This window comes from Hemibagrus wyckioides, linkage group LG24 (genome assembly GCF_019097595.1).
Source record: "Hemibagrus wyckioides isolate EC202008001 linkage group LG24, SWU_Hwy_1.0, whole genome shotgun sequence".
Classification (NCBI taxonomy): Eukaryota; Metazoa; Chordata; class Actinopteri; order Siluriformes; family Bagridae; genus Hemibagrus; species Hemibagrus wyckioides.
Window position 1 is genome coordinate 1,805,993 of NC_080733.1, and position 12,330 is coordinate 1,818,322.

Consider the following 12,330-nt stretch of genomic DNA (forward strand, 5'->3'; position numbering starts at 1 on the left):
GACCCTTAGCTGTGAGGCAGCACCGCTAACCTCTGTGCCACTGAGCATGTGATAAATGAATGGAAGTGTAGATTACAGCATGCCATTAAGATAATAATGATTATGTAATTCACACTGATTTAAAAGCTTTCATTTCAAAACTGTAAAATGTCTGCCTTCACTCAAGACAATTGTTACCTGCTGTGTATGCATTTGATCAGAGCAACATGTAGACGTGCCTACAGGCTTGTCTTGGCTTTCCTTTCCTTTCCTTGTCCAGAAAAGAATCAGAATTTATTTTTGACGTCAAACAGATGACAAACAAGACAAACTGAAATCTGCAGTCAGACCACCGGACAGAATAACGAAAGCACTCGTGACAGGGTGTTTATTAATATCACTTTTAATAGTAGTTCACTATATCAGCTTATTAATACACCACACATTAAATTACAGGACACTTCCCATGTTGTTGGCAGTGAAGCAGTAGCAGTGTCCAGTCCTGATCACATGAAACATATCCCACTTTGGGCTTTAACATTGGGCTCGAAAGTAAAGGCAGCGAAAACAGCTTCTACTGACTGTTATCATCCTTAGGAAAGACAGGAATTAAAGTAGATGTTCACCGAGAACTGATTTAGTCTGGTGTTAGAACCGGATGTCAGGCTAGGAAAGCACAACTCTCTCCAATGATTTTCTCACAGGTCATCTTTTTGCACCGGAAACCTAACCACTCGTATCGGCTACTGTTCCAAACCACATTCTCGCAGTCCGATGATAATTGGTATTTCGACAGCTCCAAACCGCCTCCTTTGGCTGCTGTCAAAAGAATATATTAGCCAGCCATATTCCTCAAAAAGTTTAAGATCTCTCGAGGTAATTTCCCCTTTTCGACTGCTGGAAAGTCTTCCGCTGAGGGATCGCAGCCGTTGCCGAGAGCAGCCTGAAGATTAACTGTACCTGTCAGTTATGTGCTGAAAGACTCCAGAGCCAGTAGGCTACTAATCGCCACACTTTAAAACAAACTGTCATTTTCTCTCCTGCGTCGGTGCCAAAGAAAACACAGAGTGAGAGGAATGATGTGATGTCGCGTACCTGCACCAAGTCTGCCTCCCATGCTTCTGCTTTCATTGTCACGTGTGAGCTCCGTTAACTCCGTTAGCTTTTCCTGTGTGATGAAGCGCTGCATCACTCCACCCAGGTTTAAACACGTCAGGGAAAGCCAGGTTTTTACAGCTAGGTGTAATTAAGCTAATCACTTTAACATTATTGCAAATCATGTTTTCTGTCTGCTGGATATGTTCACACTGTACATGCTTGATCTCATCTGAACGAGGGACATTTTAATAGCCTACATAAATATCTTTGCTCCCAGGAGGCCATTAAGATAAGGTGTGTTCAGTGTTAAAGCTGTGAGCAGCCATGTGGATTTGAGTCACTCAGAGATCCTTGGAATTCCGTTTTTTCCTTGATTTGTCCTAGTAGAAAGTCGTAACTTATTTATTATTACTCCTGTAAGCAAACGTGCATGATGTTCAGGTTACAGTCTGATGAGCAGGAGCAGTTCTTTTGTTGAATTAATTTTCCTTTACAAAGACAAAGTGCAGTGCTCTTCCTCTCAGAACCGTCATATTGTTTGTATTTATTCAGTATTTTGCACAGTGACAGACTCACAGTAGATGTGTGATGAGGATTTCACATTTAAACATTTCAGAGCTTGCTCTTGTAGGTTGTCAGCTTTTGGCTTCACAACACAAACCGCTAGAGCAGTTACATGCTGCCACACAGCCTGTTCCTCACACCTCCAAAAAACATGCTGGTGTGTGAAATGATGACTACAAATAACCCTGAGGTGTTAATGTGTGTGTGGGAGACTGGTGTCCCGTCCAGGGTGTATTCCCTCCTCATGCCCAGTGCTCCAGATCCCTCGTAACCCTGAGCAGGATAAAGAGCTTATAGAAGAGGAACGCTTTGGAGAGAACTTCCTGTAGCTCTCTGGTCTACACAACTCCTGAGATTCTGCTGTGGAGGAACAGAGGACCTTCTGCTCGGGATTGTGTGTGACAGAACTCCTACCTCTATGTGCCAGATATACTGTAATGGGATAATTTAGATTAAGATTTTGAAGCTAGTTGTCCTGTACAGTCTCAATGATTTTTTTCTAACTACTCTGTACTTAATCCCCATATTTGTTTGCATATTAATCCTGCAAAGTTATTTAGCAATAAAAACAGACCCAGGATTTACCCAGTGCTTCATGAACCATTTTTTTTCTCATCAGACCTGAATGATTTTATTTTCTACTTCTTTTCTTCATTAGGAATCTTTATTTCCACAATCCAAAGCTACACCCAAGTTCTCCACTCACTCTGCTTCCTCATTCACTCCTCAGTGCTTTCTGAAGAGATAAGACACTTTGGGTCCAGCAGATGGCACTATTAAGTGAACATCATGTGGTTGTGATGGTTATGCAGTGATATTTTTCAGGTCCTCTTTTAAATAACCATCTTACTCTACCCAGTGATATACCTTCACACCATTAGCCTTGAGAAAAGAATGATTTATACAGCAGATAATAGAGGATGATTGGGCCTTGTGTTGAGGAAGTGATGAGCAGTAGTAAGATAAACAGCGTCCAGTACACCACAGTCGAGACAGATGAGATGGAATAAACAGGATTTTAATGATAAATGTTCATGTTACTAAATCTGTGTATAGAAAATTTAACAGGTGAGTCATTTTTTATGTCCAGCCAACACTCATAAATTCATACCTTTTAATTTAACATGATCCACTTTACTATCTTAGCAAGAGGAATTTTGGATGACAGGCTTATAAAACTGACTGCTCAGTATCAGGTGGAGTATGTGTGTGTGTGTGTGGTATCCGTCTTGCTGCTCGGTCATCGCTCCAGCTCTTCATGATTTGAGCTGTGACTCCTCTCGCTTTCTGCTTTGAGCAGCTCTTGTTGTTCTTTCTCAATCTGCTCCTGCTCTTTGGCATCCAGTTCCTTCAGCTTCTGCTCAACGTCCTCAGGAATCTCCACCTCCATTAGGTTCTCCATCCCTGCCTCCGGCTCGTCTCCGATCAGAACCTGACCCGACACACACACAGACATGAAGCAGATCTGATTGTAGCAGGAGTACAGTATAACCTGAGTAATGAGCTTCCAGACACCACTTAAGTTTTATAAGATTGCTATTAATTAGATGATCTAACACAACGGGAAAATATATTCTACAATCCTGTAACATGAGGCCAGTAAAAAGCCATTAATCCCTAAGTAAATATTAGGCTTCTATTGCGCCTTTGCATGCTGAATGTTTTATGAGTGTGATTAAAACAGCTGAGTAAAAACCCAGAATAACTTGAGCTCTGCTTGTGGACTGAGATCAAAAGGGATCTCCCACATATTATGGAGAACACCAAGCTTTATTAGCAGACCTTGGGACATTTTTTTTTCCATGGAAATGTGCTCTCATGGTACTACTGCCCCTGTGCCACAGCGACAAAACTAGGAGTTTTCCACCAAATTAGTATATCCTGTCTATTTTCTCCGTCCACTCGAGCCAGTAATTCACTGACATCTTCAACATCTCCGTGAGCAGCTCCATCGTCCCAACGTGCCTCAAGACAACGACCATCATCCCTGTGCCTAAGAAGTCTACAGTTTCCTGCCTCAATAACTATCGTCCCGTCGCACTCACACCAATTGTGATGAAATGCTTCGAGAGGCTCGTCATGAGGCACATCAAGACACGGCCACTACCCTCACTGGACCCCTTGCAGTTTTTGTGTATCGTCCTAACCGCTCCACAGACAATGCCATCACCACAACCCTCCATCTGGCCCTCACATACCTGGACTGTAAGGACTCATATGTATGAATGCTGTTCATGGATTTCAGTTCAGCATTCAACACAATCATCCCTCAGCAGCTGATTGAGAAGCTGAGTCTGCTGGGCCTGAACACCTCTCTCTGCAACTGGATCCTGGATTTCCTGACTGGGAGACCTCAGTCAGTCCGGATCGGGAACAGTATCTCCAGCACCACCACACTGAGCACTGGAGCTCCTCAGGGCTGTGTGCTCAGTCCACTGCTGTTCACTTTACTGATTCATGACTTGCAGCAATGCACAGCTCCAACCACATCGTCAAGTTCTCCGATGACACGATCGTGGTGGGTCTCATCAGCAAGAACGACAAGTCAGCATACAGAGAGGAGGTGCAACATCTAACAGCCTGGTGCAGAGCCAACAACCTGTCTCTGAATGTCAACAAGACTAAAGAGATGGTTGTTGACTTCAGGAGAGCACAGAGTGACCATTCTCCACTGAATATTGATGGATCCTCTGTGGAGATCGTCAAGAGCACCAAATTCCCTGGTGTTCATCTGGCAGAGAACTTCACCTGGTCACTCAACACCAGCTCCATCACCAAGAAAGCCCAGCAGCGCCTCTACTTCCTGAGGAGGCTGAGGAAAGCCCATCTCCGTCCCCCCATCCTGACTGTGTTCAACAGAGGGACCATCGAGAGCGTCCTGAGCAGCTGCATCACTGCCTGGTTTGGGAACTGCACCGTCTCGGATCGCGAGACCCTTCAGCAGATCATCGGAGTCTCTCTCCCCTCTATCATGGACATTTACTCTGCACGCTGCATCCACAAAGCAAACAGCATTATGGACGACCCCACACACCCCTCACACACACTCTTCACACCCCACACACCCCTCACACACCCCTCACACACACTCTTCACACCCCACACACCCCTCACACACACTCTTCACACCCCATACACCCCTCACACACACTCTTACACACCCCACACACCCCTCACACACACTCTTCACACCCCACACACCCCTCACACACACTCTTACACACCCCACACACCCCTCACACACACTCTTCACACCCCATACACCCCTCACACACACTCTTACACACCCCACACACTCCTCACATACACTCTTACATACCCCACACACCCCTCACATACACTCTTACACACCCCTCACACACACTCTTACACACCCCTCACACACACTCTTCACCCTTCTGCCATCCTAAAAGAGGTACCGGAGCATTTGGGCCCTCACAACCAGACTGTTGAACAGCTTCTTCCCTCAGGCAATCAGGCATCTCAACACCCAGGACTGAACTGTACAAAACTCTCTGTCTCTCTCACACACATGCACACACACATTCTCTCTCACCTATGTGGACACACACACACATAACTTATATTGTTATAACTTATTGCACTACCTTAACCCTGTTAATATTTCATTCCGCTGCTATATTTATGTTTATTTCTATTTGCACTACCTCAACCGCTGCGCTTTTTGGCGCCAAGTGTCCTGTTTTTTGTACTTATTGTTTCTGCACTGTCTTGTCTTTGCTCTGTTTGCACCCAGCTGCACACTGTGCACTTTATGTGGCTAAGACAAACTCCGGTCCTAGCTCTATGTTGTTGTTTTGTGTTTGATCTTTATGTTGTATGTTTCTGTAGCACCAGGTCCTGGAGAAATGTTGTTTCATTTCACTATGTACTGCGTCAGATATATGTGGTTGGAATGACAATAAAGCTTCTTGAATCTTGAAGGGTTTCAGATAAGCAGGTGAGGTCAGACCCAGAGTCCATTTTAAACAGAACACCATACACCTGAAATGTTATGTCTTTACCTGAATGAGCTTTTCACAGGCAGAAATCACATGTGGCTCCTTCTCCCACTTATGAAACTCCCGCATAATAGGATAGACATTTTTCTTCTTCAGAATCTGACGTCCCACTTTGGTGGCTGTGAGCTAAAGTGAATCAGCAAACCATCACATCATCCACGTCATAAACTGAACAAATTCTTTTACTGAAGCACAAGATCTATTCACAGCAGAAGTGGGAAAACAGCTGTTTCTTACCAGCAGTAGAGTCTCTATAAGCATCTTGCGGATATCTGGGTCTTCCTCTCTTCTTTTGTCTTCTGGAAGGTACTGCAGATCCACAGGCAAACCTACACACAAGCCAGCAATCAGCACAGCTTCCACACAAATCTTTAATAAATTCAAAATGCCTTTTGGACCACAGCCACTGGAGATGCAGATTTTTTCCTCTTTCCTGTTATAATAATCTCCACTCTTCTCTTCTGTGAAGGTTTTCCACTAGATGTTGGAGTGTGACTGTGGGGATTAGTGATCATTCAGCTACAAGAGCATTAGTGAGATCAGACACTGATGTTGTAAGAGTGAGGAGGTCTGGGGTTCAGTTGGTGTTCCAGTTCATCCCAAAGGTGTTCAGTGGGTTTGAGTCAGAGTCAGGGCTCAGTGCAGGACACTCCAGTTCTTCCACTCCAAGTGGTTAGCTCCTAATAATGAGTTCAGTTAAACATCTACATTCAGTGAGTAACATGACGTGTTGATCACAGTGTGTGAACATTAAGGAACTATTTGAGTTACCCTAACTATTTGAGTTTATTATGCTGGGCTTCACATCAAAATAATCCTCTTCATCAGGTCACGCCTCTCTCTGGAGTTTTCTCTTTACTGGTTTGGTTAAACTGCAGAAACTTCAGTGCAGTTTTAAAAGGGGAAATATTCCACACAAAGATTCACATAAAAATGATACAAGCTGCCTGGTGACAAAGTCAAGGAAATCTCCACCCAGAGGCACATACACTGGAGTATCAGGGATGTGTTTAGAGATGGTGGTGAGGTCACATGGTTACTGTGTTACAGCGCACTTACAGTGGAGTTTAATAGGAGTGATAACTTTTATCTCCTAAAAACACAAGAGCATGTGCTCTTTTCTCACTCACCATTTTCCAGCCATGTTCAGCGTCATAATGAGAAATCCAGCACAGAAACCGTGAAGACTAAAAACACTGACTGACGCAATACAACCTAGCTGTGCTGCGTAATGGCAGAGGCTCAGCTTGACTAGTCAGATGAGCCTGAAGGTATTGACTGGGGTATCAGGGCTAAGGTTCAAGCTCTGAACCCGATCTGAGGGAAAGTACTAATGTGCTGCTGCATTGCTCTCTTCAGGAAGACACGCTGATGAAGGAAGTTTAAACTAATTAAATTTAACTCAGAATTAAAAATAATTAGAATAATAAATAAATCCTGGATGATGCTGAATAGTGTGCAAGTCTGCTGGTGAAGTTTTCCTTTAATCTGCTAGTGATTTAATTAACACTACCCTCTACTGACTGAGACCAGCAACTGCAGGAGAAAAACGAATCTCAAACAAGATTTCAGTGTGAAACACACATTCCAGTTTTTCAAACTAAATTCAGTAGAAGTTACTGCTAGGCACAGAACAGGGACAATAACCAAACAAACAAATAAATAAATATATACATGTAAAAATACTGGTGCTATAATTTATATTATTTTTATCTTACAATCTGACAAACAACTAAACCCTCATCCTGCTTCAGTGTGGAACAAACACTCATTATAGTTAAAAGGAGATGTTTTACCTTCGTTCTCCTCTTCAGAGAGCTCCTCAGGACCTGCCAGGGGCAAGAGCAGGAAGGGCAGAATATCCACTTCGCTTAGCAACCACTCATGATGGCCTGTGACACACAAAAACATAGAAGAAATGTCCAGAGGGTACGAGCTACTTCATCTACAAGGTTTAAGAAGTGTTAGTGATACAGTGTGCGGGATGCCAGTGAAGGACACTGTTCCAGTCACTCAGTGGTAAAGGCCACCAGTTTTAGATCCTTCATAGCACAACTGCCTCCATGCTTCATCTGCCTCAGGGAAGATTTCTTGCTTCAAAACATCATGAGCATCCTGCTGACCATCTCCTCAGTGTCTCTTCACCTCATAAAGCTCCACAAACTGGAGGCCCCGATGAACTTGTCCTCTCATGTTAACAGCTTTGACTGTATAAACCACAGTGCTCAAAAATGTTCTAGCAATTTCTCTGTAATCTTTCACTCAGCACAGTAATAAGAGTAAAATTAACTCGATGGATTTTACCCCCGGTGGCTTTCTGCTGGAGCCACAGAGCTCTCAGTCCTGAACTTTCCGCTTACACAACAGATCCAAGTCTACATTATCACAGGAATACTTATTACTGAGGTCTGGATAAAAACCTGTCCATTCAAGTGACCAGACAAACAGAAAAATAACTCAAGACCTGAATAAAATAACGTGGAGATCCCAACCTTCCTGCCCCATACCCCATAGCCCAGTGCTCACAGTGGCTCAGAGTTCAATCTAAATCTATCATATATCAATTAATTAAATCGATTAATTAGCAAACTTTCAGACTTTACTGTGAATATATTTAGCTTTCACAGCTTCATAGCACTGATAAGTTTCAAAACATGTAGCAGGCAAAATGATGAAACACACATCCTGTTATTATTTTTATTCTGAATTTATTTATTATGTAAAGCTCCATCATGACAGTGTCCAGTGTTAAAAATGCTACAAATAAAACTGAACTGAATTAAATAATGTCTTTAGTTTCAATTACTTAATTTATATTTACTTTTTAATTTATTCAGAGAGGTTAACACTGATGCTTAAATAAACATCTAAATGGCAGCGTTTATTTTTTATATATTGTCTCAGAGGAACTCTTACGCCACAATATGAAAGGACTCAGAAAACACACACTTCATTTCTGTAGATTTGCCCTAACTCACATCTAGAAATGTGAGGTCTCAGAAAGTTACAGAATATTACAACAGCTCAATCTTACTGTAGTCAAAGCAGCAGTTTCTCAGCGTGCCCACGACTCCACCACGTCTGGTGACCGACGCCTCGTACTGCGTGAAGGGCAGCAGCCGCTGAATCACACACCTGCGGCGAGAAGACAAACACAAGACTGCTGTTCAGCTTCTCTGTTAAAGGCACAGGACAGCGCTGGCTGTAGGTCCTCTGCTATCACATTCAGACAGTTTTCACCTGTGAAAATTATTCTTCTGCTAAATTCCAGCGGTTTCCCTAATCGAGACTGACCTGTCCCTGTCCAGGATGAAGTGCCTGGCCTCAGGTAACTGCGTGAGGTTGGACAGCAGCGGCCCCAGGTAATGCAGCGACGCTTTCTTATTAAAGCCCTCGGTGCAAAAAATCTCCACTATTTTGGCCATGCCGATGTTCTGCTCCTGCAGCTTGTGTAACAGGTCCACACACGTCCTTTCATGCCTGGACAGGTTGGACAGGATGGAGCAAATGCGGTCAGAGAAATCGTACTCTGGGTCGAGGAGGTGGTTCAGCAGCATGGGTAAGATACCCGCATCCTTCACCAGGGGCTTGTGCAGTGTCTCGTCAGCTGACAGGTTGACCAGGGCGTGGTAACAGTCCTTCACAATGGCAATAGAGACATCTGCTGTGAGCGTTACCAGAGCCTTGAGGAAGTCAGGCCTGGTCCGCAGGTAGCGGCAGCCGTCTCGTGTTCCTGTCAGACCGAGGATGCACTCTGTAGCCTGGCCCTTAACGTCTGCCCTCGTGTCCAGTCGCAGGAAAGAGAGCATCTCCTGAGCCTCACTGTCACTGAGCATTGTGTGGGCCAGAACTGTTCCAGGGCTACAAGGCCTTCACAAAGCACTCGGTGTCTACAAACCTGAAGACACACAGAAGATAATATCACTGAAACACTGAAACATCTAACAGATACAGAAGATCAAAAACAGCAGAAACAGTGGAGTCATGGTGCAGCATCATGTCTACATTCTACCCCTTTAGCAACTTTAATAAAATAAAATAATTGTTAAAAAAGAGCCTGGGAACAAATGCAAAGAGGAAATGTTAGTGTTAGTTAGAGTCTTTAAAGCTCTCCAGATCACATCACAGCTACAGATAAATGAGCTGAGAGAGCAGGTTCACTCACCACCGCTGTGTAATGACTCACTGTGGTGAACTTGTGAGAACTAATATTCCTGACGTCCAATCACTGATCACTACTGATCCCAACGTCCAATCACTGATCACTACTGATCCCAACGTCAAATAACTGATCACTACTGATCCTAACGTCCAATCGCTGATCACTACTGATCCTAACGTCCAATCGCTGATCACTACTGATCCTAACGTCCAATCAGTGATCACTAATGATCCTAACGTCCAATCGCTGATCACTACTGATCCTAACGTCCAATCACTGATCACTACTGATCCTAACGTCCAATCACTGATCACTAATGATCCTAACGTCCAATCGCTGATCACTAATGATCCTAACGTCCAATCGCTGATCACTACTGATCCCAGGTCCAATCACTGATCACTAATGATCCTAACGTCCAATCACTGATCACTAATGATCCTAACGTCCAATCGCTGATCACTACTGATCCCACGTCCAATCGCTGATCACTACTGATCCCACGTCCAATCACTGATCACTACTGATCCTAATGTCCAATCACTGATCACTAATGATCCTAACGTCCAATCACTGACCTCCGCTGATTTTTCTACCTGCACACTGTGTTCTTCAGTGTAATTTCTCTTCTTGATTTTCACAGCTAAATAAAAAACAGTACTCCATCTGTACACCTTTCCTTTGTTTCTATTTCGCGGAAGACTCACTATCACTGCTTCAATCTCCTGCAAATTATAATATAGTGAACATATGGAATATTTTCTGCTGCCATCTGACCACACACATATTCTTTCTATAAGAATGCTTTTAGCTTTTCTGCTCTGATAAAATTCAAATTCTGTTTTAAATGTCTTCAGAACATCTTCATTCATGTAACATGTTTTGATATTCAAATGATGATGACAAACAACCAATATTCACATGTATATGACCTCATCTGGCCAGTAGTGCTAGTTGTAGTAGTGATAACAGTACTAGTAGTGATAGATGTAGTAGTGATAAAAGTACCAGTAGTAGTAGATGCAGTTATGAAACAGTACTAGTAGCGGTAGATGTAGTAATGGTAACAGTACTAGTAGCGGTAGATGTAGTAATGGTAACAGTACTAGTAGTGGTAGATGTAGTAATGGTAACAGTACTAGTAGTGGTAGATGTAGTTATGAAACAGTACTAGTAGTGGTAGTAATATTAGGGATCTTGCTAACAGTCGGTTCTCACTGGCTAGCTGTCCCATCGGGCAACGCGGTAATACAGTTTTATTCTAGTCTATATCGAAATGTTCATTAAGAATAAAGAAGAATAAACTTCATTCTTCAATAACTATAAATGCCGGGTTTGTTGTTGTTGAAGAAGAACTCAATGTCACACCGTAGTGTTACAATCAGATGAGGAGGTGAGAGGATGTTATATAGCTAACAGTAAGAGTGAGTAAACAACAGTGGGATGAGTTCCATCCTGAAACCAGTAAACACGACTAACTAACTAACTAATGACTAGTTAACGTTAACTCACTTACCTGCTGCAGGACTCAAACACATGGTGTGATAGAGCAACACTTCTTTCCCTGATGTGGAAGGGAATGGCGGTGTTTTACTGCCACCTACAGGCCTGGAGTGTGACTTGATCCTGTACAATAACACTATAATATAGTGTGTATAATATAGTGTGTATAATATAGTATGTATAATATAGTGTGTATCATATCGCGTGTATTGTATAGTGTGTATAATATAGCGTGTATAATATAGTGTGTATTGTATAGTGTGTATAATATAGTGTGTATAATATAGTGTGTATTGTATAGTGTGTATAATATAGTGTGTATTGTATAGTGTGTATAATATAGTGTGTATTGTATAGTGTGTATTGTATAGTGTGTATAATATAGTGTGTATTGTATAGTGTGTATAATATAGTGTGTATAATATAGCGTGTATTGTATAGTGTGTATTGCATAGTGTGTATTGTATAGTGTGTATAATATAGTGTGTATAATATAGCGTGTATTGTATAGTGTGTATAATATAGCGTGTATTGTATAGTGTGTATTGTATAGTGTGTATTGTATAGTGTGTATAATATAGCGTGTATTGTATAGTGTGTATTGTATAGTGTGTATAATATAGTGTGTATAATATAGCGTGTATTGTATAGTGTGTATAATATAGCGTGTATTGTATAGTGTGTATTGTATAGTGTGTATAATATAGGGTCTATAATATAGTGTGTATAATATAGCGTGTATTGTATAGTGTGTATTGTATAGTGTGTATAATATAGGGTCTATAATATAGTGTGTATAATATAGCGTGTATTGTATAGTGGGTATAATATAGGGTGTATAATATAGTGTGTATAATATAGCGTGTATTGTATAGTGGGTATAATATAGTGTGTATAATATAGCGTGTATTGTATAGTGGGTATAATATAGTGTGTATAATATAGCGTGTATTGTATAGTGGGTATAATATAGTATGTATTGTATAGTGTGTATAATATAGT

The 12,330-nt window shown here is 42.1% G+C and overlaps 1 protein-coding gene across 1 annotated transcript; it reads right to left on the reverse strand.

Annotated features, from left to right (window-relative positions):
• Positions 1-2,845: 2,845 nt before the first annotated feature.
• Positions 2,846-11,407, reverse strand: hgh1 (HGH1 homolog (S. cerevisiae)). The gene is made up of 7 exons (XM_058378454.1): positions 11,342-11,407; positions 8,958-9,561; positions 8,698-8,798; positions 7,460-7,555; positions 5,901-5,992; positions 5,667-5,789; positions 2,846-3,073 (listed from the first exon to the last, which is right to left on the reverse strand). The coding sequence occupies exons 2-7, from the start codon at positions 9,497-9,499 to the stop codon at positions 2,882-2,884; spliced, it is 1,146 nt and encodes a 381-aa protein (XP_058234437.1). The 5' UTR covers positions 9,500-9,561; positions 11,342-11,407; the 3' UTR covers positions 2,846-2,881.
• Positions 11,408-12,330: the final 923 nt, after the last annotated feature.